The sequence below is a fragment of the Kryptolebias marmoratus genome, linkage group LG6, assembly GCF_001649575.2.
Source record: "Kryptolebias marmoratus isolate JLee-2015 linkage group LG6, ASM164957v2, whole genome shotgun sequence".
Taxonomy (NCBI): Eukaryota; Metazoa; Chordata; class Actinopteri; order Cyprinodontiformes; family Rivulidae; genus Kryptolebias; species Kryptolebias marmoratus.
This window is the reverse complement of record NC_051435.1, coordinates 29,596,539-29,623,279: the sequence shown is the minus strand read 5'-3', so window position 1 is coordinate 29,623,279 and position 26,741 is coordinate 29,596,539. Positions and strand designations below refer to the sequence as shown.

At 39.5% G+C, this 26,741-nt stretch overlaps 1 protein-coding gene across 1 annotated transcript in view; it reads left to right on the top strand.

The window, feature by feature from the left end:
- LOC108250220 (potassium voltage-gated channel subfamily H member 1) overlaps positions 1-26,741 on the top strand; it is a 119,400-nt gene that overhangs the window by 75,826 nt on the left and 16,833 nt on the right. Inside the window, exons 7-9 of the mRNA XM_037976295.1 lie at positions 11,525-11,954; positions 18,680-18,879; positions 21,371-21,623. Of these exons, the coding sequence (XP_037832223.1) occupies positions 11,525-11,954; positions 18,680-18,879; positions 21,371-21,623 (883 nt within the window). The remainder of the gene's footprint in view (positions 1-11,524; positions 11,955-18,679; positions 18,880-21,370; positions 21,624-26,741) is intronic.

Below are 26,741 nucleotides of genomic sequence, written 5' to 3'. Positions count from 1 at the left end.
ATCCTTTAGTGACAGATCACTCCTGAACCTTTTCTCCATCCTCTCCATCCTGCCTGGACTCTCTTCTTCGCCTGTTTTCCTGGACTCTCTAAACACTAAGTACCTGAAGTCCTGCACCTTTGTGACCTCTGCTCCTTGTAGCCTCATTGTTCCACCTGCCTCCCTCTCATTCACACACAGGTACTCTGTCTTGATGAGGGTGACTGTCATTCATCGTCTTTCAAGTGCATACCTCCACCTCTCCAAGCTCTCTTCCACATTTTCCCTGTTGTCACCACAAATCATAATGTCATCTGGAAGCCCAGAGGGATTCCTGCCTGAATTAGAAATCTTGCAAAATCCCGCAAAGGTGGCAGAAATCGGCTAGACTCTAAATGTAAAGGCATGAACTGCTCTTTTGTTGCAACAAAGTGAAGTTGAACAGCGCCTAAAGCTAAAGAACTAAACCAAAGTGATCCTTAAGGACTAAAGAACCTCTTTTCATGACAAGCATCCAGCAAGGTATATGTTTTACTTTGTCTCATTTTTGTTTATCACAGCTGAAAGCTTAGTTGGATTTTTTGCCTTCATGTTATTCTGTACATTTTTGGTAATGTCTTTTGTACACTGTGTATTTTATTTCAAGTTCTTATGGTGTTTCACACTCTTATGGTGTTATGTCATGATGGTGATGGCAAGAAGAAATTAATTTATGTTGTTCTGCTGAAGCTTCATGAAGACATGCCTGCGAATAAACACCCGTTTAAAAGAATCGTCCTGTGTCTGTAATGATGTGAAGAAAACTACATCTCCTTTGTTTCCTTCACAAACATGTTCATTCAGACAATTTTCCCTGTCAAATTCAGAATAAAATGTAAAATCTTCCTTCTAACATACAATGCTATCAACAATCAAGCTCCATCTTGTATTAAAGATCCTATTGTTCAACATTTTCCTAACAGAACACTTTACTTCCAGAATGCAGATATACTTGTGGTTCCTAGAGTTTCTATAATTAGAATGGGAGGCAGAACTTTCAGTTATCAGGTTCCACTTGTGTGAAACCAACTTCCAGTTTCTGTCCATGACACAGATGGCAGCTCATCCTGAGCCTGGTTCTGTTTTACAACATACCCCTACCATAAGGTTGTGGGGGTATGCCCTCAAACCTGACACACAACCCTGACCACAGTCAGGACGCACTCAGAGACCCACCCATCCATAATGGGACCTCAGGGGGGTACCCATACAAACCCTCTCAACTGACAGCATCCACACATCTGGCTTATGCCTAATCCCACAAAACCCTGTCCGGTACCCGTAGGTACCCAGTCACCCTTTAGAGCCCTCCTACAATCTGGGTCCTGCCCACAATGCAGCATCCATTCAATCCCCCAAAACCTCATTGGGCCCTGACACAGGGACCCACAGACCACAGTGGCTCACAGCAGGGACTCAAGGTCAACTCAGACACACAAATAGAGATAAGCTTAGAGAGTAATTTAGATAAGGTCAAAACACATCCAAAAGCTTGAACCGTCTCCTGGTGAGGCTGCCAATAGTTGAGCATACCTCCAGTATATAGATTATTTCCTTGAAGAGTTTCCAGATGCTATGGTGAATGAGAAAATATACCTGATCATATTCACGACCAGCTGTCAAGTACATAGATTTACTCACCCCCAAACAGATCTGATTAAGTATGACTATTTCCTCCTCTGCAATGCACTGAAGAAGGAATTTAAGGACTATGCAGTGCTTTCTGGTGTAGTAGCTGCAATGACCATCAAACAAGGTAGAGAAGAACACTATCAAATATGCTACTACCACCTATTTCACACATTTTTCAGTTGAAGAAATGAACCAGGAATTGTGCGATCTCTACAAAGTTTGTTCGTCGCTTCAGTTGTTCAAGGGCATTCTGATGCATGTTTCCAACACAACTATTTCACCTGTTTTCATGGTTCTGTGTAAACACGGGGGGGGGTGCTTACACAGAATCATGATGGGTTACCCCTCCTTCATGACTTCCAGAGACAGAGGTTTTAAGGCAACCTGGCAACTGGCCTAGAATGTAAAGATGTCATTGATTATGTCAAAGATTGTCTGAAATACTGCCAATTTCAATCTGCAAACCCTATCCACACAAGAACAACAAGACCTAAATGGCATCCCTTTGCCTGTCCTCTCCTAACAAAATCATGTTTCTGATGATCATCGCTACCCTTTTTTGGCTTGATAACTTCACAATCTCCCAAGATTGTTGAACTCGATTCAGGCTCAGGAGTCGTTCCTAAAAATCAACTAGGTCTAAGATTTACCAGCTGTCGCTTACACACCCCAGAGAGTAGTTGTAAGATTTGACCCTGAGGTAGTCTTCCACAATCAGTAACCTCACCTCTTTGGTTTGTCATACACCCTGGGAAGCTTCATGCCTTTCAAAGTAAACCCTGAAATGTGTGAGATCACGTTTCTCATTTATTTGATTATTACTGGTCCGGCTAACATTTACAGACTGAAAGATGTGGTAAATGTTGGAAATTGGAACAATGATAAGCATGTTCAGATAAACACTCCTATGGGGATCCCCTAACCATGACAGTTCCTCCTGACCTGTGTCTGACCTCACACCTATGTATGTGCACACGCACACACACAACATTCACTATCTTTGTCCCACCAAACTGTTCGTCCGTGACAACAGGATTGGTATATGTGGTCTCAGAGAAATAACCAGACTCAAATTGTTCCACTACCTTATCTCCATGGCAACACATCAGTTATTGAGGTGGTGGTGAGTAGCCTTGGGTTAGTTAATACTCCTACCAAAGTTGTGACCGTGATCTATGACCACCTCAACATTGCCACACATCTCAAATTCCGAACTCAAATGTTCTAGATAGTAGTTCAAAAAGATGCAATTGTCCACATTAATGGTATAGGTCTTTATCATCTAGATCCTGAACAGTATCATTGTAACATTGACATTCCTATGTTTTTCAACACATACTCTCTCAAACTGGACTCAACTGCAGTCAAGCAAATCCAGTACCAAGGTGCAAAAACCATTTCTGTAGCACTCATTAATAAGGTTCTCAGAGAAATCTGGTCTTCTCCTAGAATTCAAATGCAGACCTTTCTTATGCCTGGTCGACTACTGATTCTGTGTTTGTAGTCTTGATTGCTCTGTATTACCTTTTCAATTTCAGCCTGGCCCATTTCTACCTTGCATACATTATGAAACTGGGAGAACAAGTTAAAATCAGTAACCCCTGATTTAGGCGACCCATGCCACTTTGAACCCAAAAACAGAACATTAGAGATCCCGATCAAGAACACAGGGATCAGAAGACTCAAACAGAAATAAGATAAAAACTAATTACTAATGGGGGTGACACATGTAACCCACCAGTTACTAGTGGGAGTTCAAATGAACTAATCTTAATGATAACATTAACATCACCATTCTACATGATTCTTAACCTTGTTTGGGCTCCAATTTCTGACAAGATTGTTGAGCCTTCACATAACTGTTTTAGGATCTGAATGTTGTTGGTTACATGGTTGCTAAGTTTAGTCCTGAAGTTATTTTTGAATGATGTTAGATTTTGGCGAAATGAACCCAGGATGTAGACTCATCTTGAGTGGAATAAAAACTAATGTATTAGCAAAAGGAAAAAGAAAAAGCTGACATGGCAGCAAACAAAACAAAAACTTTATCAAGGAACACGAAGAGAAAGACACAAGGAGCAGGGCTTGACTGTGACATGAACAGAATGTAACAGAAACAATAAGACAGGGACAAACACTAAGACAAACCAAATACAATTAATCAATGAATAATGGAAGCTAAAGAACAGATTATGAAGACAGAGGCAGATTAGGCAGTGGAAATTAGATTAGTAACTCAGGACAGGTGTAAGTGGGCGTGACAGGCTGACTGGAGAACTAAGCTGAGGGCAGGTGATACAAGAAACACATGAGAAAAATGAATCAACAGCAAGACAGAATCACAAAGAAAACAAGAACACAGAACACAAGAGTGACAACATGAAATCAAATACAGAAAAATAACTAAAAAACTCAAATTGTGACAAATGAATGCTCATACACTGTTATGAAGTACGTCTTTCACAAAATCCATTTTGGTACTTTACCAGTGAAATGGCTTCTTTCATAAATTCTCCACCCCTCAATGTGTAAAATAAAAGTAGAAAGACCAACGGAGAATCAGTTACTTTTAAGGCATTCAAAAATTTTTATTCCAAATTGTATTGATGTCACAATCAATAGTCAAACTTTGAAAGCGGATAGTTAAAACTTCAAATGATTTTTGTTTTCATAAATGAAATAATCATTCAAATTAATGCTTGACAATCATTTACAATTTTATTACTTTAGGCTCTGTCCTCTTTTCCTATTTTGACTCTTGAAACTTCAATAATAACCAGTTAAATTTTGCACACTACAACTGCCTGCCATCTTGATGTCCTTCCTCCATCTACTGATATCTGGACCTGCCATGGTTCCTACCAATTCCTTCTGATGACATCAGGATTTCCTTCATCCTGGTTACTCTTCAAGCTAGGAGTATCCACTGGGGATACTCCACCGCATCTACTCAATGGTGCCCACTGGTGGCACCAACTGCCTGGAAAACCAAGGCGTTAACTACCAGTTTGGCTTCTCAAATGGTATTGTTTGTTCCTACATTGGATCTATTGCTTTGGCTATTGGATTGTTCTTTATTCCACTCTGTGCTTCTAAGGATGACACATGACTGAATCCTGGTTAGAACATCATGGAAGACAGACGATTCTTTTTGAATGTCTATTTTTTTTTCTTCAATGGATAAAAAGGTGTAATTGGATACCAAACCACTCTGTTTATCAAGTTAAAATTACTAATGGTTACCTGGGTATCATTACTGACACCATTGGAATCTCATTCTCCTGTGCTTGGATCCTGTTTGTTGATTCAAAGGCCTTTCGACTGCCCATGAATCCCAAATGAAGGATATGCAACAAGAATATGTAACATGTAAAAGTCGCCACCAAAAAAGAAAAAGGTTACACACTCTAATATTTTGTTGGACCGCCTTTAGCTTTGATTATGGCACACATTCGCTGTGGCAATGTTTCAGTCAGCTTCTGCAATGTCACAAGATTTATGTCCATCCAGTGTTGCATTAGTTTTTCACATTGATGATGGTAGAGTCTGACTGCTGCACAAAGCCTTCTCCAGCACGTCCCAAAGATTCTCAATGGGGTTAAGGTCTGGACTCTGTGGTGGCCAATCCATGTGTGAAATTGATGTCTCATGCTCCCTGAACCACCATGCTCCCGGTTACCCTCACTGATTAGTGGTTTTCTTAATGCTACACAGCTGTTCAGTCCCAATCCCTTGAGTTCCCTTTGCATTGTGTGTGGAAATGATCTTACTTTCACTATTAAACGTAGCCCGGAGTTCTACTGTTGTTTTTCTTTGATTTGATTTCACCAAACATTTAAGTAATCGCTGATTTTTTTCCAGCCACATTTCTTCCTCGAAGACGATGGGTCCCCACTATCCTTCCAGTTTTTAATAATGCGTTGGACAGTTCTTAACCCAGTTTTAGTAGTTTCTGCAATCTCCTTAGATGTTTTCTCTGCTTGATGCCAATGATTTGACCCTTCTCAAACAGACTGACATCTTTTCCACGACCACAGGATGTGTCTTTCAACATGGTTGTTTAAGAAATGAGAAGCAACTCATTGCACCAGTTGGGGTTAAATAACTTGTTGCCAGCTGAAACATAATCACCAATGCAGTAATTATCCAATAGGAGGCTCGTACCTATTTGCTTGGTTAAATCCAGGTGGGGACTTTCTTTTCTGGCCAGGCAGTGAAGAATCACCCATTATTGATGACATCTGCCAGATGGTCATCTTTCACCAACTATTCCACAAGAAGTTCATTCTGACCTGAATAAATCGTGATTGTTGTGGGACATGTGTATACATTTCTGCACCAAGAAGGTGACGCTAAATCCTTCAACAGCAGTGCATCTTCCACATCCACTGGCTGTAAGAAATTCTCTGTTTTCTGTCAATTTACCCAAACAGACACACTACTGTGTAAAAGCAAGTGTCATTTTGTGCATTAGTTAATGAGGAAGCACTTTGTTATCTTTTAAGTACGACTTGATTCTTGAAATTCTTTTTTCTTAAGGAAGTCCATATACTATATTTGATATTACCATAGATATAATAGTTTGATTTGATTACCATTTTAAATTATCTTAGTCTTACTAACTTTAATACAAAAAGATAACATTAACATGTAATGGTTTGTCTAATCTTTTTCTTAATACAGCAAGTTCTGCCAAGAACAGAAAAAGAAAATCAAAGTTGGAGGCAATTCTGGAGATCTTTGCTGAAAAGATCAGTAGTGCCCTCAAAAGTGAAGATGCTGATCTTTTGTTGAAGATGCAAGCAACTTGAATGTAAAATGTTCACTACGTCATCACTGTTCTTGGAGAGCTCAAACCACCCTCCACAGCCACCTTTTTGCCATACTCCAGTGCAGCCCTCACAGCTTTACAGCCTAAGACAGCCTCCTGCTCATCTTTCTTCACTGCTTCCTATGGCTTTGGCACCATCTCCCACCAGGCCTCTGTCCTTTCTTCAAGATTTATGTCGACCACTGCTCTTCACCAATACTCATCCACATTCTCAAAATCTCTCTCTGCCCTTGTTCCAGGCAACAGTTGATATGTCAACTCATCCTCCAGCCTTCCAGTCTTAGAATGAGGATGAAATTTAAACCAGCTTTAAGTGCATTTGAACAGTTCTAACATTTTTTTTGAAGGATGCACATCTGCACTTTGTTTAAATGTCACTCAGTTGATATGCATGTTTTGCCGTATTTGTTAATACTTGAAGTATAGAGAAACAATATTTGATAAATGCATTGTTCTTATATTTTCATTTTTGAAAAACCCTTGTATTTTAAAAATATTTGTTATATGGTGTTTAAAAAAGTGGTTCAAAATAGCACTCCAAGAGCCACAGTATTTTTTTATTAAGAACGAAAAACAATTGACATTGTTCAAAATGTATATTTGTTACTTAACAAAACTGTGCTAACATGTCCTATCACTATAACTATCATCTATCACTAGCACTAGAATGTCAAATACTTATGGTGGAAAAAACTCCCCTCTCTCTCCCACGGAATAAACATACAAATTCTTTAGAACCCTGCCATTGTGGATGCTTCCTAGCCATCTAGCATAAATAATTGGTAAAACAGTTGGAAGACATTGTTTTAATTTGTGCACTACAGAATTTTAAAATTAGCAAATATCAGTATTTCTTTCCAACATCAATGGTCCACGTTTCCTTGCAGAATAACTGAGTGGCATCCTTTGTGGTTAAAATAGTCTGCGTGGTTCTCCTCTGGAGTAATTATGGGGATATGACTCCCATCTATTGCTCCTCCACACTGCAAGAAACCCTATCTGTGTTTGAAGCCTTTAATCACCTCTTGCAGATCATCTCCTATGGGTAGTTTTATGTACTCGGGCATGAGTGTATCACGAACTGCTTTGCAGAAGTCGTGGACCAGGAAGCAGACGGTGGACCTGGCTATGCCAATCAAGTTGGCTATTGTGTGGTAACAAGCACCTGTGGCCAGCCAATACAGGTCCATGGCAACGCATTTGCTCACTGGTATAGGTTGCCAAAGACGTGTGTGAGTATGTGTGAGCGTTAAAGAGAGGTGCTCACATATGTACCTGAAGGTTGCTCTTGTCATTCAAAAATTATGAATGAAGTCCGCATCATTAAAGGCGCTCATATCCGTAGCCCACTACTCCTGGCTTCGACTCTGAACACACATGTTTCTCTGTATGGATGCTGCTGCCACTGCCCCACAAAACGCCATGGCTAAAAACCTGGCTCTTTCTTTTCCATCTTCCTAAGACGATTAAGTTTTTAATGTGCTGGCTCCAGTTGGACAACAACTGTAAGATCGCAAGATATGCTCCACCATTACCATCCATGTTTATTTCCGCAAACACTGAGCATGCTTGCTACGTGTGACCCTATTGCATCCTCTACTGCACATGCGGGAAACTTTAAGGTTTGTTTGCAGTTCACAAAGAAGATCACATACAAGTCGCATATATTTGGAAATGTGAACGATCGCACTAAAAATATCAGAATTCACAAAAAATTGGAATTGAGAATTAAAAAAGCCTGCAGTGTGAACAAACCATAGTCTCTCCAGTGTGTCCTGGGTCTTTCCCAGGGTCTCCTCCCAATTGGACATACCCAGAACATCTTCCTAGGCAGGCATCCATGGGGCATGCCAGAACCAAAAGACCATTAAAGAGTATGCAATACTGAGGAATCCCTACAAATTTTTATCTCATGCTCCATTCTTTCCTCACTTGTGCACAATACCTTAAGATACTTAAACTCCTACACTTGAGGCAGCACCTCATTCCCAACTTGGAGAGAGCAGTCCAGCCTTTTCCAACAGAGAACCATGGCCCAATTCTCATCCCAGACACTTCACACTTGGCTGAGAATCACTCTAGTAAGAGCTAGAGATCACAGCATGATGATGCCAACAGGACCACATTATCTGCAAATAGCAGAGATGGAATCCCGAGGCCAGAATCGTAGACAACAGGCAGCTCTGGCAGAGTTGAACTCTTACCCTAAAGAGGTCCAACTTACTGCTGACAATGTGAACCAGACTCTTGCATTGTTTTATAAAGACTGAATGGCCCATAGCAACGAACCCCAATCCCATTCTCACAGAGCACCCCTCACAGGGTATCCTGGGGAACATGGTCAAAGACCTTCTCCAAGTCCACAAAACACATGTAGAAAGGTTGGGCACACTCTCATGCCCCCTTGAGGGCCCTAGCAAGGGTATAGAGCTGGTCCAGTGTTCCATAGCCAGGACGGAACCTGCATTGTTCCTTCTGAATCTGAGGTTGCACTATCAACCAGACTTTGTTCTCCAGCACCCCAGAATAGGCTGAGGAATGTGAGTCCCCTGTAATTAGAACACACCCTTTGGTCGCCCTTCTTAAAGAGGGAAACCACCCCAGTCTGTCAATCCAGTGGCACTGCCCTCGATGTCCACGCTGAGTTGCAAAGGCATGTCAACCAAGACAGCCCAGCAACATCCAAATTCTTAAGAAACTCAGGGCAGATCTCATCTACCCCTAGAGTACTGCTGACACAGAGCTTTTAAACTACATTAGAGACCTTGGCCCCAGTTATGGACAGACCTGCTTTAAAGTCCCTAGACTCAGCTTCATTCATGAAAGACATGTTGGTGAGATTGAGAAGGTCCTCAAAGTGTTCCTTCCACCGTCTGACACCAACACTGTTTAAGGGTCAGCAACACCCCATCTTTACTATACACAGTGTTGGTGAAATGCTGCTTCCCCCACCTCAGTCGGTTTGCCAGAATCTTCTCGGAGCCAGTTGAAAGTCTCTAACCAAGGCCTCATTGAACTCATACAGTCTTTTCCTCATCAGCAACAATGTCTGCAGTATTCTTGGCCCACTGGTACCCCTAGGTGCTTCTGCAGTTGTACCAGCTAGCAAGGGCTGATCAGACACTTTCAGCTTGATGGCCTCCCTCACCTGAGGTACCAACGACCTTGTGGTGACAGTTCAGGGCAGCTGCCTTAACAATAGCGGCATGGAACATGGCCCACTCAGACTTAATGTTTCCCACCTCAGCTGGGATGTAGTTAAAGCTCTGCTGAAGGTGTGAGTTAAAGATCTTTCTGATGACTTCTTCTGCCACGCATTCCCAGCAAACCTTCACTACATGTTTGGGTCTACCGGGCCTGTCCAGCATTTTCCACCACTATCTGATCCAACTTACCTCCAAGTGGTGATCAGTTGACAGCTCTGCTTCTCTATTCACCTGTGTCCAAAACATACAGCTGCAGATCAGATGACACAACTACAAAGTCTGTCATTGACATGGGTGTCATGGCACCATGTGCACTTATGGACACCCTTATGTTTGAACATTGTGTTTCTTATTGACAAAATCTGACTAGCACAGAAAGTCCAATAACTGAACACCACTCGGGTTCAGATTATAGAGGCTATTCCTCACAAACACGCCCCTCCAGGTTACACTGAGAAGGTGTAGCTCAGTGGCCTAGTGGTAGAGTGTCTGCCCTGAAACTGGGAGGTCGTGGATTCAATCCCCGGCCAGGTCATACCAAAGACTGTAGATCACCAAATGATTCCCGAGCGTGGCACCGCTGCTGCTCACCGCTCCCTCAGGGGATGGGTCAAATGCGTAGAACAAATTTCACACACTCAGGTGTGACAATCAGTGGATCTTTCTTTCTTTCTTTCACTGTCGTTAGCCACATGGGCATTGAAGTCCCCCAACAGAATGGTAATGATTGAGTCCTGCAAGGTGGTGGGCCCACAAGCTGAACCTATGTAGCTCATTTGGCATGAACCCTACTTGGCCCCATGGGTAGATGCACGATCACCAGGTGCTTGCCAGGCCTGGCTCCAGGGTGAGGCCTCGGTAATAGCAAAGGACATTGAGTTCCTTGCTATTTCCTATCCATACAAATGTTGGCCTGTCACCTAAGACCTATCTGCCTTGGGAGACCCTACTAGGGGCAATTGTATCTGACAGCTCCCAAGATCATTCAGGCACATAAACTCCTCCACCATTTTAAGGTAGTGACTCATGGAGGGCACAGGAATATTAAAATGAATAAAATACTGATCAAGGGCAAGTTTTTCTAAAGAGGTAAGTTTTGAGTTTAGTTTTAAAAAGAAAGTGAGGCAGCTGATTCCAAATCAGAGAGGCCTGAAAATGAAAGGCTCTGCTTCTCTGTCTTGTTTTAGAGATTCTTAGAACAAGTAAACCTGAATGCTGAGAGCGGAGAGCTCATATTGGATGATAAGGGGAAAAGGAGTTATTTTAAATAAGATGGTGCCAGGCTTTATCGGGCTTTGATTATAATAAAAAGAATAAAATGAATTCTAAGCTTTATTGGCACCTTGTGTAATGATGGTTCCTTTTTTACTGTCCTGTCAGAACTCTTGCCGCTGTATTCTGAACCAAGTGGAGGGTTTTATTGGAGTCATTTGGGGACTCAGTTCAAGTGGTATTGCAATAATCAAGCCTACGTGTCACCAAATGCACGAACCAGTTTTTTCAGCATAACTTTGTGAAAAGAAGCTCCCAATTTTGGATTTGTTTCTAAGATGAAAAAGGCAGATATGACACTTGTTTATTGTATGAATTTTTTAAAAAGTCTTGGGAAAAAGTAATACCAAGGTTCCTAACTCTAGCTGTAGAAGAAAAGGTAAAGTCATCAAAAGTGATTACAGGGTTGGATACTGAGTCTCTGAGATTTTCAGGGTCGAAAACTATGACCCTTTTTTTCAGAATTCAGGAAAAGAAAATTAGAAGTCATCCAAGTTTTTATGTCGTCTAAAAAGACTTAGTCTGAGAAAGTGATCATTGTTTTTCTCACACCTTTTTTTCCCAGGGAATCAGCAGCCTCTTCAGCTCACTAAAGGTGGTGCGTCTGCTGCGTTTGGGTCGAGTTGCCAGGAAGCTGGACCACTACATCGAATATGGCGCTGCTGTCCTGGTTTTACTGGTGTGTGTGTTTGGCCTAGCAGCCCACTGGCTGGCCTGTATCTGGTACAGTATTGGAGACTATGAGGTGATTGACGAGGATACAAACAATGTGAGATTGGACAGCTGGTTGTACCTGTTGGGAGAAACAGTGGGAACACCATATAGATTCAACATCTCAGGTTCGAGCCGTTGGGAGGGTGGGCCCAGCAAAGACTCTGTCTACATCACCTCTCTGTACTTCACCATGACCAGCCTGACCAGCATTGGCTTTGGAAACATTGCACCAAACACAGATGGAGAGAAAATTTTTGCTGTGGCCATGATGATGATTGGATGTGAGTCTATATCATTTTTTGTTATTTAATGATTTGGCAGAATTGCAAAAAAAAAAAAAAAAATAATATATATATATATATATATATATATATATATATATATATATATATATAATCTTTAGTTTTATGATTTGTTTAGTATTTTGAAGATAGATTGTTTAAAGCATATTCCAGAAATTTCACCAGTTTTTCCCTGGAGCCATGTTATTTTTGTAGTTTTTTTTATTTGCATTGAGAAAGTTTGAATAAGCAAAGTTAAACTGGAAAAAAAGGAACAATTTCACTAAAGGTTAACTTGTTTGCATGCGAGTGTTTGAATGGAAACCAGATTTAATTTCTAGAGAAAGTAGACATATGCAATAAGTTGAGATAAGGGCTCTGTTGTATTCAATCCCATCTGCACAACTTTTGACTGATGATGCAGCATAACTCCAACATTCAGATTAAAGCAAAACACAAGCCAGTGTCAGCAATGCCATAATTAAGTAGAACTGCAAGTAATTTTCATTGGGGTCCAAAGCTCCATGACAACCCCCGCCACAGTGAAATGTGTGAGTCCTTCCCAATATAAAAGCCAGCTACTGTTCTTTGCCCAGTGTTCCCTTTTGGAATTGCATGATTAGTAAAGATGTATTAATGGAAGAAATATCATTTACTGCTTTTTGTAGGCATTTATTCCAAGGAATGAATCAAAAAGTCTGTCAGTTTTTTATTTGAAAATGTGACTGTTGCATTTTAGCAGACTGTACAGGTCAAACTTTGCTAAGGTTTGGATGGCACTTTGTACTTCCACATTAATGAAGCAGAAAGGTTCTAAGCTAATTGAAAACATCTAGTTCAAAGGTCAGAAAACCCAATTTAACACGTTTGCCAGTATTAGCAGTAAAAATGTTTTTTTTAAATCAAAAGTGTAAAAAAAAATCTGAACAAAATCAATGATTTGTCTGGTAGAACCCTAACTTTTCTCTTGCTCCTAGGAAGTTAAAAAATATTAGGCATCGTGCCTATGTAGCAGAAACATACAGAATTTTAAAATATGTGAGAACTTTTACTGATCCAAAGGAACAGTTTAGGCCCTTACAAAATTGTAGAAGAAGCCTGCTGATTTTTGTCATGACTGAAAAGTAGTTGTAGTGATAAAAATATTTAGTAATTTTCTAAACTTCTGAAAAAGAAGTTAAATCCTTAAAAATAGAGCATAGGTTTCTATATACAGAATGTTTGGGGTCATTCAAGGAATGCATCCTGAAAATTGTATTTCAAGCAGAAAAACATCTGATTTTTTTAGTGATATTTTTATGTTTTAACTAAAATGACATTATTTCATTGCTCATAGGCCACACCCACCTTAGCCAGTCATTGCCATGTAGGAGCCGTAGACTGTTACTGGGGAAAGGGATGTCTGGGTTTCTCTCCTGGAATCTGTGAGCCGACTATAGATACACGGTAGAAAATTAAGTTGGAGAGATGAAAGCATATTTTTCATACATAAAAAACAAACACAGATATACAGGATGTTTGGGGTCATTTTAGGAATGCATACTGAAAATTGTAGCTGTCAAGAAAAAATGTAGGGGAAAAAAATGTAAAGAGCAGCCATTGTAGGTCAATATAATTAAATGGATGCATGAGCCTTAAAATTCAAAAAATCACCAAAAAGGTTTTCAGAAAATTCTGAAAATATTAACCAATGACTGGCAAAGGGTTGTGTACATGCACAGTATTTTATTTTTTTTCCATGCCCCTTAAGTTACAATTTTTCAAAAAAAAATTGTAAAAAATTAAAAAATAAAAAATTGTTAATCATATTGGGTGTATAGCATTAAAAAAATAAAAGAAAATTAATGTCAAAACATTACACCCACTGAAACAAAAATTTAGAGTTATGACCAAGGCAAACAACATATCTGCCAGTTTTCATAATGACTGGAAAAAGTGTTGCTAACTTCCTAGCATTTACAGAAATTCTCTACCAAAGAAATAAAATAAAATTTCAAAAATGCGAGAAGTATCAGAAAACATGGGTATAAATCAAAGAGTACGTCCCTTGACTGTTAAGTCTGTAGGACAAATTTATGATTTTTTTTCTTTTGGTAAATCATCATCCACACGCTATGCCCACTTTTGGCAATCATTACCATATTTGAGGAAACAACCCAGGTCGTGGTTCTAACCAAGTATATAAAATTTGGTTTAAATCAGTGTGGTCATTTTTGAGATATAAACTTTTTCACCCACTAAAGGCTGGCAATTATGAAAATCAAGACACCTACTCAGAATGAAAAACTGGACCCATGGCTTGAATTTGATGTTTATATATATCTCAAAATAAATAATATCTAGCCATTTTTTCATGAAATTAGCTAACTAGTGAAAAACAAAATTCTGCCATAAAAAAAAACAAACAAGTAATTTTGCATAAACAACCTTACATTTTCAAAGCCAACTTATCAGTGATAAAAAAATCAGTAACCTTTAACAAATAGGGGACCATAAAAACCTTGCTGGTGGGGCCTAGACAGTTAAACCACAGTAGTCAAACTACCTATAGGTTGGCATATGTAATTTTCTAATTTTATACAGCAGTTAGGATAGTTTTCTCTTCCTATATTACCTTTTAGGTCTGACCTCAAATTGTGCCAAATTTCATAATGATCCGATAAGCCATTTTTACATGAAGAATTTTTTTAGGGATTATATTGTCCCCTATGACACAATTTTTGTTATTTTGGTGCAAACATCTATATAAGAGATAATCTAAATGAAATTATGAAAGCATTCACAACAAAATAAAGTTAAAACTAAACATTTCTAAAACGAGACACAAACAAAAAGTTAAAATATGAGGATGAAATCATGAAACTAAGCATATAAATAAGTTTAAACAAGCAAAGGCAGGATAAAACTGACTAACTCAGACTAAAGTAAACTGAGGAAACCAAACTAAGATTTAATTATACTAACATAAACTAAACTACGATTTAAGGACCTCAGCTGAACAGACTAAGATGAAATATGATAAACTATAACTTTATTAAAGCTAATTCAACTAAAGTTTCAGCCAATTTAACTATGCTAATGCTGATTCAGTTATAGGTTAAGCTAATTCAACTGTGCTAATGAGATAAAGTGAGAGGGAGCAAGATTAAACATAAGAGGAGGAGGGAAGGATGGAGTTGGGGGTGTGTGGAGGGAGTGAAAGGGGGGAGAAAACTAGAGAGGGATGGCAATGGTGGAGGAACGCCCACAATTACTGTTCCAGATAGACCTCTGTCTGCCATAGTTCTGATAGTGATGGAAAGTTTTATCAGCCAGCCTTGGGACCTAGCTGGGAAAGAGCCCCAGGTGTCCTGGAGGAGAAGAGCATCAAGTTTACATAACATCCAGGAGAAATTTGTTCACCGAATCCTTCAGTTCACACAGTTTATTAGTTAGATAGTTTAGTTTATTTCTTTTGTGCCATACACCATAAAAGGTGCCCAGCCCCCATGGGCTTGTAAGACACACAAACATATTTCAAAGATGCAGAGAGAGACCTTCAAACAGAAACAGATCACTCCTCTGCGGCAGTATGTTTTTTCTGCGCATGCACAAATCAGCAGTTTGTTCAATGGTACGATTCATATACAAAGAGAAAATAAAATACAAAATATAATATGTTCATCTTACTTGTGAAAAGTTATCCCCCGACCCCTGACGTCACTAGTCTGTTGATTTGAACAGAAATAAGCTGCGCAGTGTTGAGGCATCTTCTGCTCTTTTGGTTTAACCAAATAAGAAGGATGACCACCAAGATGGCGGCCGTATTTCCTGCGCCCCTGCAGCCCATGTGGGGTCTACTCTTTATGATGTCTATCACATCTCTGCAGGGGTGCGTTGTTTCTGCGCATGCATGAATCATCAGTACGTTTACTGAGTAAATCCTGCCCCGCTCGCTCGGCACACGCTGCTGTGTCGTTTAGATTTACGTCACAGAACGCAGACGTTCCACTCCCACTGAAATCAACTGAACTAAGTAACGAACAAATCAGTGAATAAAGTGATTTGGTTCAGTTTGGTCACTCAGAAGATTTGTATATTTGAACGACTCGTTCATGTACGACACAACAGTAATGCCATCCTCCCAGCCCCCCCAGATGCCCTGTCCCTATCTCTTATTAATGTTTAAGGACTGTATAATTAAGCAAGAAATGACGCCAACCATGAAACAGTGTCTAATAACTCTGATACCAAAGGCAGACAAAGATCCTTTAAAAGTAGAAAATTGGAGACCAGTTTCAGTTTTAAATATTGATTATAAAATCGTGTTAAAGATTCATTCTAAGCGACCGAAAAACAATTTAGGAGAGATAATAAGTAAAAACTACAGTGGATTTATACCAAAACATCACTTTAGTGCTAAAATTAGACTGGTGTTAAATTTAATTGATTATTCAAAATTTATGAACTTTGACGCTTTGATTATTTTCCTTGACTTTTTTGAGTACTTCTTTATTTTACAGACACTACAAATCTAAGGTTTTAGAGAGTCATTTTGTAAGATGATTAAAATGTTTTATGACAATATAAACAGCTCGATTATGCTGCATCCACGGATGTCTGGGAGGTTTCCCATAAGGACTGTAAGACAGGGCTGCCTAATTTCTTGTTTTCTATCTTTGATCATTGCTGAGCTGTTATTCCTAAAATTTCACACAACCCTAATATTCATGGTTTAACAGTTTTTGATAAAGAAGGTAAGATGTCTCAGCTGGCAGATGACACAGTCTTGTTTCTTAGAGAAAATGCTCTTGAAATAATTCAGCAAAAGCAAACTTTTATGTTTATATGAAACTGATGAACGCCATATGTTTAATACATATAAAGTGTTAAATACTTAGGAATTCATATTACAAGAGATAAGACTCTTAGGCAACAAATAAATCTACAAAGATTAAAAAAACTGAATTCATTTTGATTATGTGGCTGCAAAGGGATCTTTCTATTTTTGGTAGGGTGTTGATATCAAAAGCTGACGGTGTATGAAGGTTTGTTTATCCCGCTCTCTCCCTTTACATCAATGATGAACTCTGTAAAGAAATGAGCTCCTTATTTGCAAACTCTGTAAGAAAAAACAAACATCACCTAAAAAAATACATTTTATCAGTAAAAAGGAAAGGGAGGTTTAGAACCTTTACATTTTTCCACTTAAATTACACCTTTAAGGTCAAATGGGTTCAAACATGTTCGGAGATCCCAGAATCTTTAGGGAATTTTATTCCACACAACATATTTAAAATGTTAATGGGTTAAAATATTTAGCTAAGTTGCAGCTTCAATGTCACTAAATTACGAACTAAACTTTCAAAGTTTTATCAACAGGCATTACTCTCATGGAAATTGTGTCATACACACATTTTCTTTGTGGAATATTGTTTGGGTGTGTGCTGATATCAGTTTGCTTTTTATTTGTGTTTGTAACAATGAAGATAAATAAAGTTGGAAAAATAAAGAAAACTTCTGACAACAGCGCCGCCTGCAGAAGACTCCTCTCTGAGGCACTTTTTCTGAGACCTGATGCTGTTTTTTCTGATGTCTGATGTCTGTCATCGCGTTACATGACCATGACTATTTACATATATATACACACAGTATATAGAATAGTTAATTTATGAGTTATTAAACATAAATAAACATAGAGTTTTGGAAGCAATTAGCCTTTATAGGTAAAGCATTAATAAATGTATTATTAAATGTGCTATTTTTTGTACGTATTAAGTATAAATCATCTCTACTTAATGATGTTTTCAAGGTTAATTGATCATTTATTAATGATTAAATATAGCTAAATAAGGTGTAGTCATTATAAAGTGCTACCGAATGGGTTATTAGATATAGATCTATAATTGGCCAGAATCGGTTTTCTTAAGTAAAGGTTGAATCACAGCAACCTTTAAGCTCTGTGGTACATAACCATTCATTAGAGACAAATTAAGGAGATCCCAAATGGGGATATATCTCATTGAACAGTTTGGTTGGAATGCGATCCAGCAGACATGTTGATAATTTTGATGAAGTTATTATTTCTGAAAATTTGTAAAGCTCAACAGAACAAAAACAGTCTAAACACAAATCAGGTTTTAGTGACACTTCTAAAGCTGCCTCATCTGACAGGGAATCAGAGGCAATAGTAGGAAGGATGGTGTGAATCTTTTGTCTAATTGAAATTTTTCTTGTAAAGAATCTTATGAAGTCATCACTGCTCAGAATTTTAGGGATATATGACTTAACAGAAATAGGAGTCTGAAACAAGAAATACAAGAAATGAAAGAAAATAAATTTTTCCATCATGCGGTCGCTGTGTTTCTGTTAGTGTCTCACAATATTCACTGTGAGGTTTCTCTTGGAGTATAAAATGTCCTTGTGGAAAAGAATGTCTCTCTGCTACGGCAGACAGAACAGATTTCTTAACCTCTCATACAGTTTTAGTGTCAAACTGTCTTTAAATTATTCTGGTTGAAATTTTTATTCAGTATACTCTTGAAAAGCTAGAAATGCTAATAATGTTTTTTATGTTACAATTTTATTTTATTTTTTTTTTGCTATACCTGGGTTTTGCTGAAGTGGGTGCACAATAATAAAGCACAACTCTGGCAATATAAAATTGAAGATGTATTTTTACTTTGCAATTTTATCCATGTATGTTTTTTACTGGAAATAAAAGAAATCCTTTTTGTTTTTTACAGCACTGCTGTATGCCACTATCTTCGGTAATGTCACCACCATCTTCCAGCAGATGTATGCCAACACCAATCGTTATCACGAGATGCTCAACAATGTGCGAGACTTTCTCAAACTCTACCAGGTCCCTAAAGGACTCAGTGAGCGAGTAATGGACTACATCGTATCCACCTGGTCCATGACCAGAGGCATTGACACTGACAAGGTATCACATCTTTCAGTTCTCTGTGGGGACAATGTCAATATGTTTTTTAAAACTGTTTCCCATTCAGTTCAATTCAGTTTTTTTATATAGTGCCAAGTCATAACAAAACTCATCTCAGGACACTGTACAAAAACATCCACAGACATTATAAAAAGCCAATTAGTAAAAGTTATCTCTCTAAGGAAGCCAGCAGATTGCGATGAATCTTCACTTTGTCACAGTCTCTGATCCTGAGCAGCACATTGTCAACAGTGGAAAGGAAAAACTCCCTTTTAACAGGAAGAAACCTCCAGCAGAACCAGAACCAGAACCAGGCTCAGGATGAGCAGCTTCTGCTTCAACCGGCTGGGGTTAGAGGACAGGATGGAGACACAGACAAACACAGAATGACTGCTCCAGGTGGAGTTTCTACTGGAAGAAAGAAACCAGCCAGTCATACAATGTTATAGTCATTCATCTCACACACTCGCAGCCAGGCGCAGCTAGTCATACAATGAACGTTCAGGATGTTTCTTGAGAATTACCAATCTCAGAAGCTTATCAACCTTTATACTCTGTTTCCGGGCAGTCCCCTTATTTTATGAGGATTGCTGACCTCAAGGGTTTTTCAACCTGGATACCCTTACTTCTAGAAGAAAAACTCTTTACTGACCCCACCGGTGATAATTCACTCTGTCTGGAACTCGTCCATCCGCCGCTGGCGGGCGGGGTTCAGACCTACAATCACCGGCCTGGTGAGCAACAACGACTCCCAGGGCTTTCCTCTCAGGTTCACTTCCAGGAACACTGGCCGAGCGCACAGACTTTAGTGCGTCTGTACCCGCGGTCAGCAGACGGGTATGTTGAGACCGGGTCACGGCACCAAAATGTTGGGGGTTTTCTAAGTTACCCAACCTGAACAAAGAACCACACAGAGAGAGAGTAAATTGTTTTTAGGATACTTCTGCAAAAGGAGAAGTCACTCGAGCAACGACCTTTTGGGTCAAACTCCAGCGAGTTCTGAAGTCCTGTAGCATCAGCATCTTTTTATTAGAAACAAGGAATGGGTGGGGGCTGAATCGGTCAGGACCGGTTCTGCCACACAGATTAATCACACAAACAGAACTTACAGCATGTAGTGAAACATTCTGTCTATCAATCCTGATACAAAGATTATCAGAGGTACAGTGACGTTACTTGGGTGATTGGCTGGTCTACTTAGATAATTTACTGGCCTACTTAGATGATTTGCTGACGCCTGTAAGCACGATAAAATGTAAACATGATACAAATGAGCTCAATTAATATCTCTGACATCCGGTGTGACACGTAGGCATGTTTTGCACATAAACACAAAGGCTGGTAATATTGAAAAACCCTAACACATTCACTGGCATACTCCCACTAAAAATTGTATTTCTTCCACTGATACACTTTTACTAAATATGTCATTCTCAAAAGTAACAATTTTTCTGACACTGAAAAAAAGAAAACAGCTGGCTTAGATTAGGGAGGAGGAACTTTGTATGGTAAACTAGCCTTTAAACTATTAAGACCCTGGGGGCACAAATTGACATCAAGATAAAAACTCTACAAGTCAGTTCTTCAACAGGTCCTTGGATGATTGGGGGGAATTATGGGGCACATTTGTTAAGGGGCATTGATCAGTTGATAACTGCTTTCAGTTCTAGTTTTGCTTATCTGCTGAATGCTTATTGTGGCATTCAGCAGATAGATATAATTTGAGAAATCCTAACTGACCTAAAGCAGGAAAGGTTTAGTCTGATTAAATGTCAGACAGTGAGAAAAAAATGGTTTGCCTTTCCATACAGTGTTTGTTAACATTTAGTTTCAATTATCTGAGCCTTCGGAGTTGACTGCATATAGTGTGCCATAAGTTTAATGCCTAACTTGGGACTAAAAACAGGACATGTGTCAACACCAGATTCAAACAGCCTTAGAACCAGTTCTTGTGCTAGTTTGGAGCCAATGCTTACTGAGCACCAGTGTTATCACCCTCTAAAAAGGCGAAACAGCAATAATGTTTTTGCATGTGTCTCTGTGCGTGCTTGTGTGTGTTCGTTTGTCTGTAGTGTTAGCAAAATATCTCATGAACCACTGGAAATATATCAATGAAACTCACTAATTGAATGTGCATCTACAACTGCTTAACTTTTGGAGTCAACCCAATGCAAGATGGCTACCACAGTTTAGTGATCTTATTAAGCGCAAAAAATGTCCCATTTGTTTATGAGGAGCAGTAAAGCTTAAAAGTTGTAGTGCAGCAAGCCACTTGGGGGTGCTCCTCTCTTGATGCTTCAACTTTGTTTCTTTCAGTCCTCTCTCTAGTTACAATACATCTCAACAGCCAAGAATATGACATAGTTGCTATTAAGTAGTCAGACTTTGCTTTTTGTCTATGCCTCTTATCAAATAAGTAATGTTGACATGTTTGTATTACGCTTCCTTGCTCTGACTCAGGGTGACCTATCATTTAAATTTTTGTCTGCAGGTGCTGCAAATTTGTCCCAAAGACATGCGAGCAGACATCTGTGTCCATCTCAACAGGAAGGTGTTTAAAGAGCACCCAGCCTTTCGGTTGGCCAGTGATGGATGTCTGCGAGCACTTGCCATGGAGTTCCAGACCATTCACAGTGCACCAGGTGACCTCATCTACCATGCCGGGGAGAGTGTGGACAGCCTCTGCTTTGTGGTTTCAGGATCGCTAGAAGTCATCCAAGATGATGAGGTGGTGGCTATTTTAGGTGAGAACATTTGCATTGAAACTTAAGCCAGGTATCTGAGTTTCTTTGTGATACGATACAAAATAATATGAAGATGAATGATAATTATATTCATGACCACCAGAGATAGAGCTATTTTCTGAAGTTTTCTGTTCAATTTTCTGTAAATATATGAATCAAATGTCTGTGACAGAATGAGCAAAACAAATTGATCAGTATGGACTAGTAGTTGTTAGCTACTTCATTTACAAGTCATCAAATTGGCTTGTCTTTAAAAAACTGATACAGTAAATAAAGGTCTCTGCCTTGTACCCTTTCATTAAAAAAATAAAAGTTGTAGCACTCTATGATAACTACACCTGATTTAGCCTTATTTAATCATTAATAAATGATTAATTAACCATGAAAACATCATTGTGTTTAGCATTTTAGAGATTTATAATTAATCTACACTGATACCGTTTGTTTGTTTACGAATATTTTGCTCTTTTTGAAATACACAACTTAAGAGTTTTGAGAGTCGAAAATGTCAGTACCTAATTATATATTTTGTATTCCACGTCTCCTGGCTTGATTGTGTTGAATTTGGTCTGATTTCCACGGGTGAAAAGGAACTTGCGGCCCTTCAGGGTTCTGTCTGCATTAAACAATACCTAATAAAAAGTAAATAGTCTTCACCCAGAAGGGTTCACAAAAAGGCTTCACTACTAGCAAATACCCTAATTATTAATTCACTGCAGGATAAGTATATAGTCAATTCAAACATTCTCCAACCATTAATACATGTCTAACACAGACCTGGCGCCTTAGGGCGGGCTGACCGGGCCAGGCCCGCCCATTCAGGTATCCGGCCCCCTCCCCCCCAGGACAGATTACAACACCGTGTAAATAAGTTGAACCTATGCAATGTATTGATTCGAGACAACCAGCAGAGGGTGCTGTAGGCGATTAAACTGGACTTCTAGAGGCGGTAAAGAAGACAAACTAGTTTTACAACTGCTAATAATAGCACAAGAAGAAGGAGAAGAATGTAAAGAAGACATTTTGATGAGGTAATATGCCAAAATGGACATCAGAACTTGGCTTAACAAAAACAAGAGCAAAGGTAGCACAAGCAGGGACAATGCTAACACGTCACCAGCAAGGCAAGTGCCGCCAGGCGCTTCTGTTCCTCCTCTCTCCGTGCAGATACAGCTGTCGTCGCAGCCCGCAGTGTTAAACACTCCACCACTGCATGGCAGCAGTGTGCATCACTCATATCCAGATGTCCTCGGGGTGGATAAACCTAACCAAGTCCGCCTCGAAAATTATCCGGTTCAACATATCTTTGGAAAAAAAGTTTTTCTTTTGCGTGGTACCAAAACAGACCTTGGCTGGAATACTCAGTAAAAATGAATGCAGCATACTGTTTCCCTTGCAGACAGTTTTTTTCTCAAACACCATCATCTGACTTAGCATTTAAAAAATAGGCTTTTGAGATTAGAAACATGCCTTATAAAAAGATAAAGGACTCAACAAACATGGCTCCTCAAAAGACCATATATTGTGTAAGAGCCTTTGGAGAGAGAAAATGATGTGCATTGAGACTAGTTCTGAAATCGCAACCCTGGAGCACAAAGAGCAGCTGGCCCACAACAGATATTATGTGAGCTCCATTATTGACATTCTGACTTTTCTAGCTATCAACCATCTGCCTTTTAGAGGGGACGCTGAAGGATGGGAATCAATGGGACAGACTGGTTGTGGTTTATTCTTATCTTTGTTTGAGTATACCATTGAAAAAGACCCAGAGTTGGCTAAAATAATCCCTGCCATTCCCAGGAATGCAAGATACACATGCTTCAAATGATTCAAAACGAATTTATAGGACTCAGGAGTCAGCAGGTGACTGAATGTATTGTTGAGGAAATAGGCAACTCATTTTACACAGTTAAAATAGATGGAACCAGAGATCCAACAGGGTGTGAAAACCTTTCTATTGTACTGCGCTTTGTTGATGACAGTTATGCTATAAAAGAGAGACTACTGACAATTGCTACAGCAGAAGCAGGTGATGTGAAAACTTTCACCCGGACATAAATAAAGCTGGCCTGACAACAGACAAAATAATCAGCCACGTTTATGATGGAGCCTGTCATGGCTCGGGGAGACAGAGGCGAACCCAGAACGCAGAATCATCCTTTAAGGAAAATTTTATTTATTAAATAAAAGGAAACAAAACAAAAGGCTGGCGTGGCAGCAAAACAAGGACCCAAAAAAGTAAGGAAAAGGCAAGGCAAGGCAACAACATCAATGATCCAGCAGGGAAGTAGAAGAACTGACCAGGTTATAAAACACAGAGGGTAATCAGGTAAATGGGCTCAGGTGGTGGCAATCATGGTATGACAGATGGAGGTGGGTGTGGCAGAAAAGCAGAAACAGACTGAGGGTAAGGAGAGAATGAAGAAACAGACATAACAATACCAAAACAAGACAAGCAAAACCATACAAAATGAAACCCAAATCCTAACAGAACCAAAACACAGACATATGTCAGGAAAACTGGGTGGGGTTCAAGCACTCCTGCAAGAGGAACTTGGCAGAGAAATCCCATATGTTCACTGCTTTAATCCCGAGCTTCACTTAGTTATAGTTCATGTCATGTCTGCTGAGAGGGCTATTCAAGATCTATTCAAGTGTCTGCAATGCCCTGTACAAGTTCACACGAAAGCCAAATGTTGCAGCTATATATCAGGGAAATGCACTAAAGCATTTACTTGAACAGCGCTGGACAGGACACCTGGCGACAGTGGAGGTTATTCTGAAATCCTTTCAGGAGATTGATGAAGTGCTGGATCATGTTGAAAAAGCAGCATCATTTCCCGCAGACACGAGGATGGAGGCAGCAGGGTTGCGTAGTGCTGTGTCCAAACCAGGCTTTAGATTTCATGCTCTAATTGTGCAGAAGATTTTGGCAATTCTTGAGCCACCTAACAGGATGCTACAGTCAGAAGTAATGAATCTCAAAACAGCTGTTCAGCTTGTGAAAAGTGCCACAGAGTGTATTTTGGCCCTGCGCACTGAAGAAGTATTCATGGAGTTGTGGAGTAAGAGTGGTGGAGCAGAAGCTGCTGACAATGTCAGTCACCAGAGAAAGAGAAAGTGTTGTGTTAGCAGAAACCTGAATGATTATGTTGTGGAGCAGACTTCAGGAGCAAGAACACAGGCAGACCAGGAGATTAAAGAACAACAATGGCTATTTTACAGCTGCATTGATGCTGTTGAAGGGGAAACTGCACACCGTTTCAGAGAGCGAAACAGCGCATTGATGGAAACTCTTGCTTCTCTTCAGCCAGAAAGTACCTCCTCCCTGGGCCCTGAAACAATGAAACTCCTGCTTCTTCTAACAGGAACCCTAATTAATGAAGCTGACTTTGCTGTTGATTGTCAACACATTCTGAAACACAGAGAACTGTACACCACCAGATGAAGGGAAATGGACAATAAAAACAGTTCTTCATCACTTCCACAGCACCCCGGAGGCAATGCCTAGTGTGCTCACAGCATTTAAGGCTGCCTTAACCCTTGGAGCCTCTATAGGCATGTGTTTTTCCACTTTGAAAAATGTGTTCCGCGAGCACAGAAGAAGCATGTTACATACCCGGATAGCTTGTTTAATTCAACTTGCCTATGAGAGGGCTCTAACCAGGAAATGCAAGACAGAATGGAAGGACAGACTTAAGATTTCATTCGTCTGGAAAACACAGACTGCAGCTGTATGAAAACTAAATAGCCCAATACAGCCAGAGGGATTCCTTACTCAAATGTCTGAAAAGATGAACCTGTTCAATGCATTTTCACTACAGAGAGGCAGGAAATCTGATTGAGTTCAATGATTTTTAAGATGGATTTTCCAGTTTTTTTTTTTATTTTCATGTCAGGTTTGTTTAACAAAAGAGTGTAAATACTAAAAATGTTTTCTTTTAAACATTTTCACCCCTCTTCAGGAGAAGTTCATGTACAGTTGCCTTCAAGTTTCTGCTGTTAATGTGTTTTAAATACAATGATTCTAAAATGAATGCAAAAATTGTTTATGCAAACCTGAGCACAATATCTCAGCATTTTCTGGTGACTACATGTCACAGTTTCAGTTATTTGTTTTGTATTAACAAACAACACATGGTTATTTCAGTTGCAAGGTTACGTCAACGTTTATTTACGTATTTATATAAAATAAAATGACTATTTACTTAGAAGTTAAATTCTTCTGGTCTGCCTGCAGGTGAACAACTCCCAAGTGCCGATGACCCAAATAACAGCTGAGTCAGTGACTCATTTGACTGTGGAATTGTTCTAACGACATCTTTAAAAGCTTAATTTCAGATTCCACAGTCAGAAGTGAAAAGANTGAAATTGACAAAATTAACATTTTTTAACTAAAAGTCAGCTAATGAAAATAAGAATTATTAAAGAAAAGAACTAATTAAACTGGCCTTGACAAAAAGGATGGTAAGATTTTGTTGCATAAGCTTTTGAGGCAGTCAATCAATTTCTGTGACTCTCTCCGCAATGAGCAAACTGCTCCTTCTTTCCCAGGTTTGAAGGATTCCTTCTCCAGGCTCCATGTTTCAACTCATACCACAGTTTTTCAATAGGATTTAGATCAGTACTCAACAGGCCACTTCAGAATAGTCCAGTGTTTCATTCTTATGTGTTTTTAGCTGTGTATTTGGGTCATTATCCTGTTGGAGAAGCCATGACCTGTGACTGAGACCAAGCTTTTTGACACTGGGCAGCACATTTTGCTCCAGAACACCTCGATTATCTCGATGTTTTATGCTGTCTTTGTTTTTTTGCTTGTTTGTTTTTTTTCTTTTTCTTTTTTCTTTCTTATCTAGTAAAATATTTTATTCACAAATGATCACATGACCAAATGGTTCTATCTATTTCTGAGGACATATGGCCATAGGCGCCGGAACCACTGGGGCCAGGGGGCCATTGCCCCCCCCCCACTTTCCGGCCCTGCCAGTGCGCTGCGTGTTCCCACCAGACGGCTGCACAGCCTGTGACTAACGTGTCTCTGTGTTTATATAGAGACAGAAGCACAAATAAAACCTGGACCAAATTCTTAAAGCTCCAGTCCAGGGTCATAACAGTCAC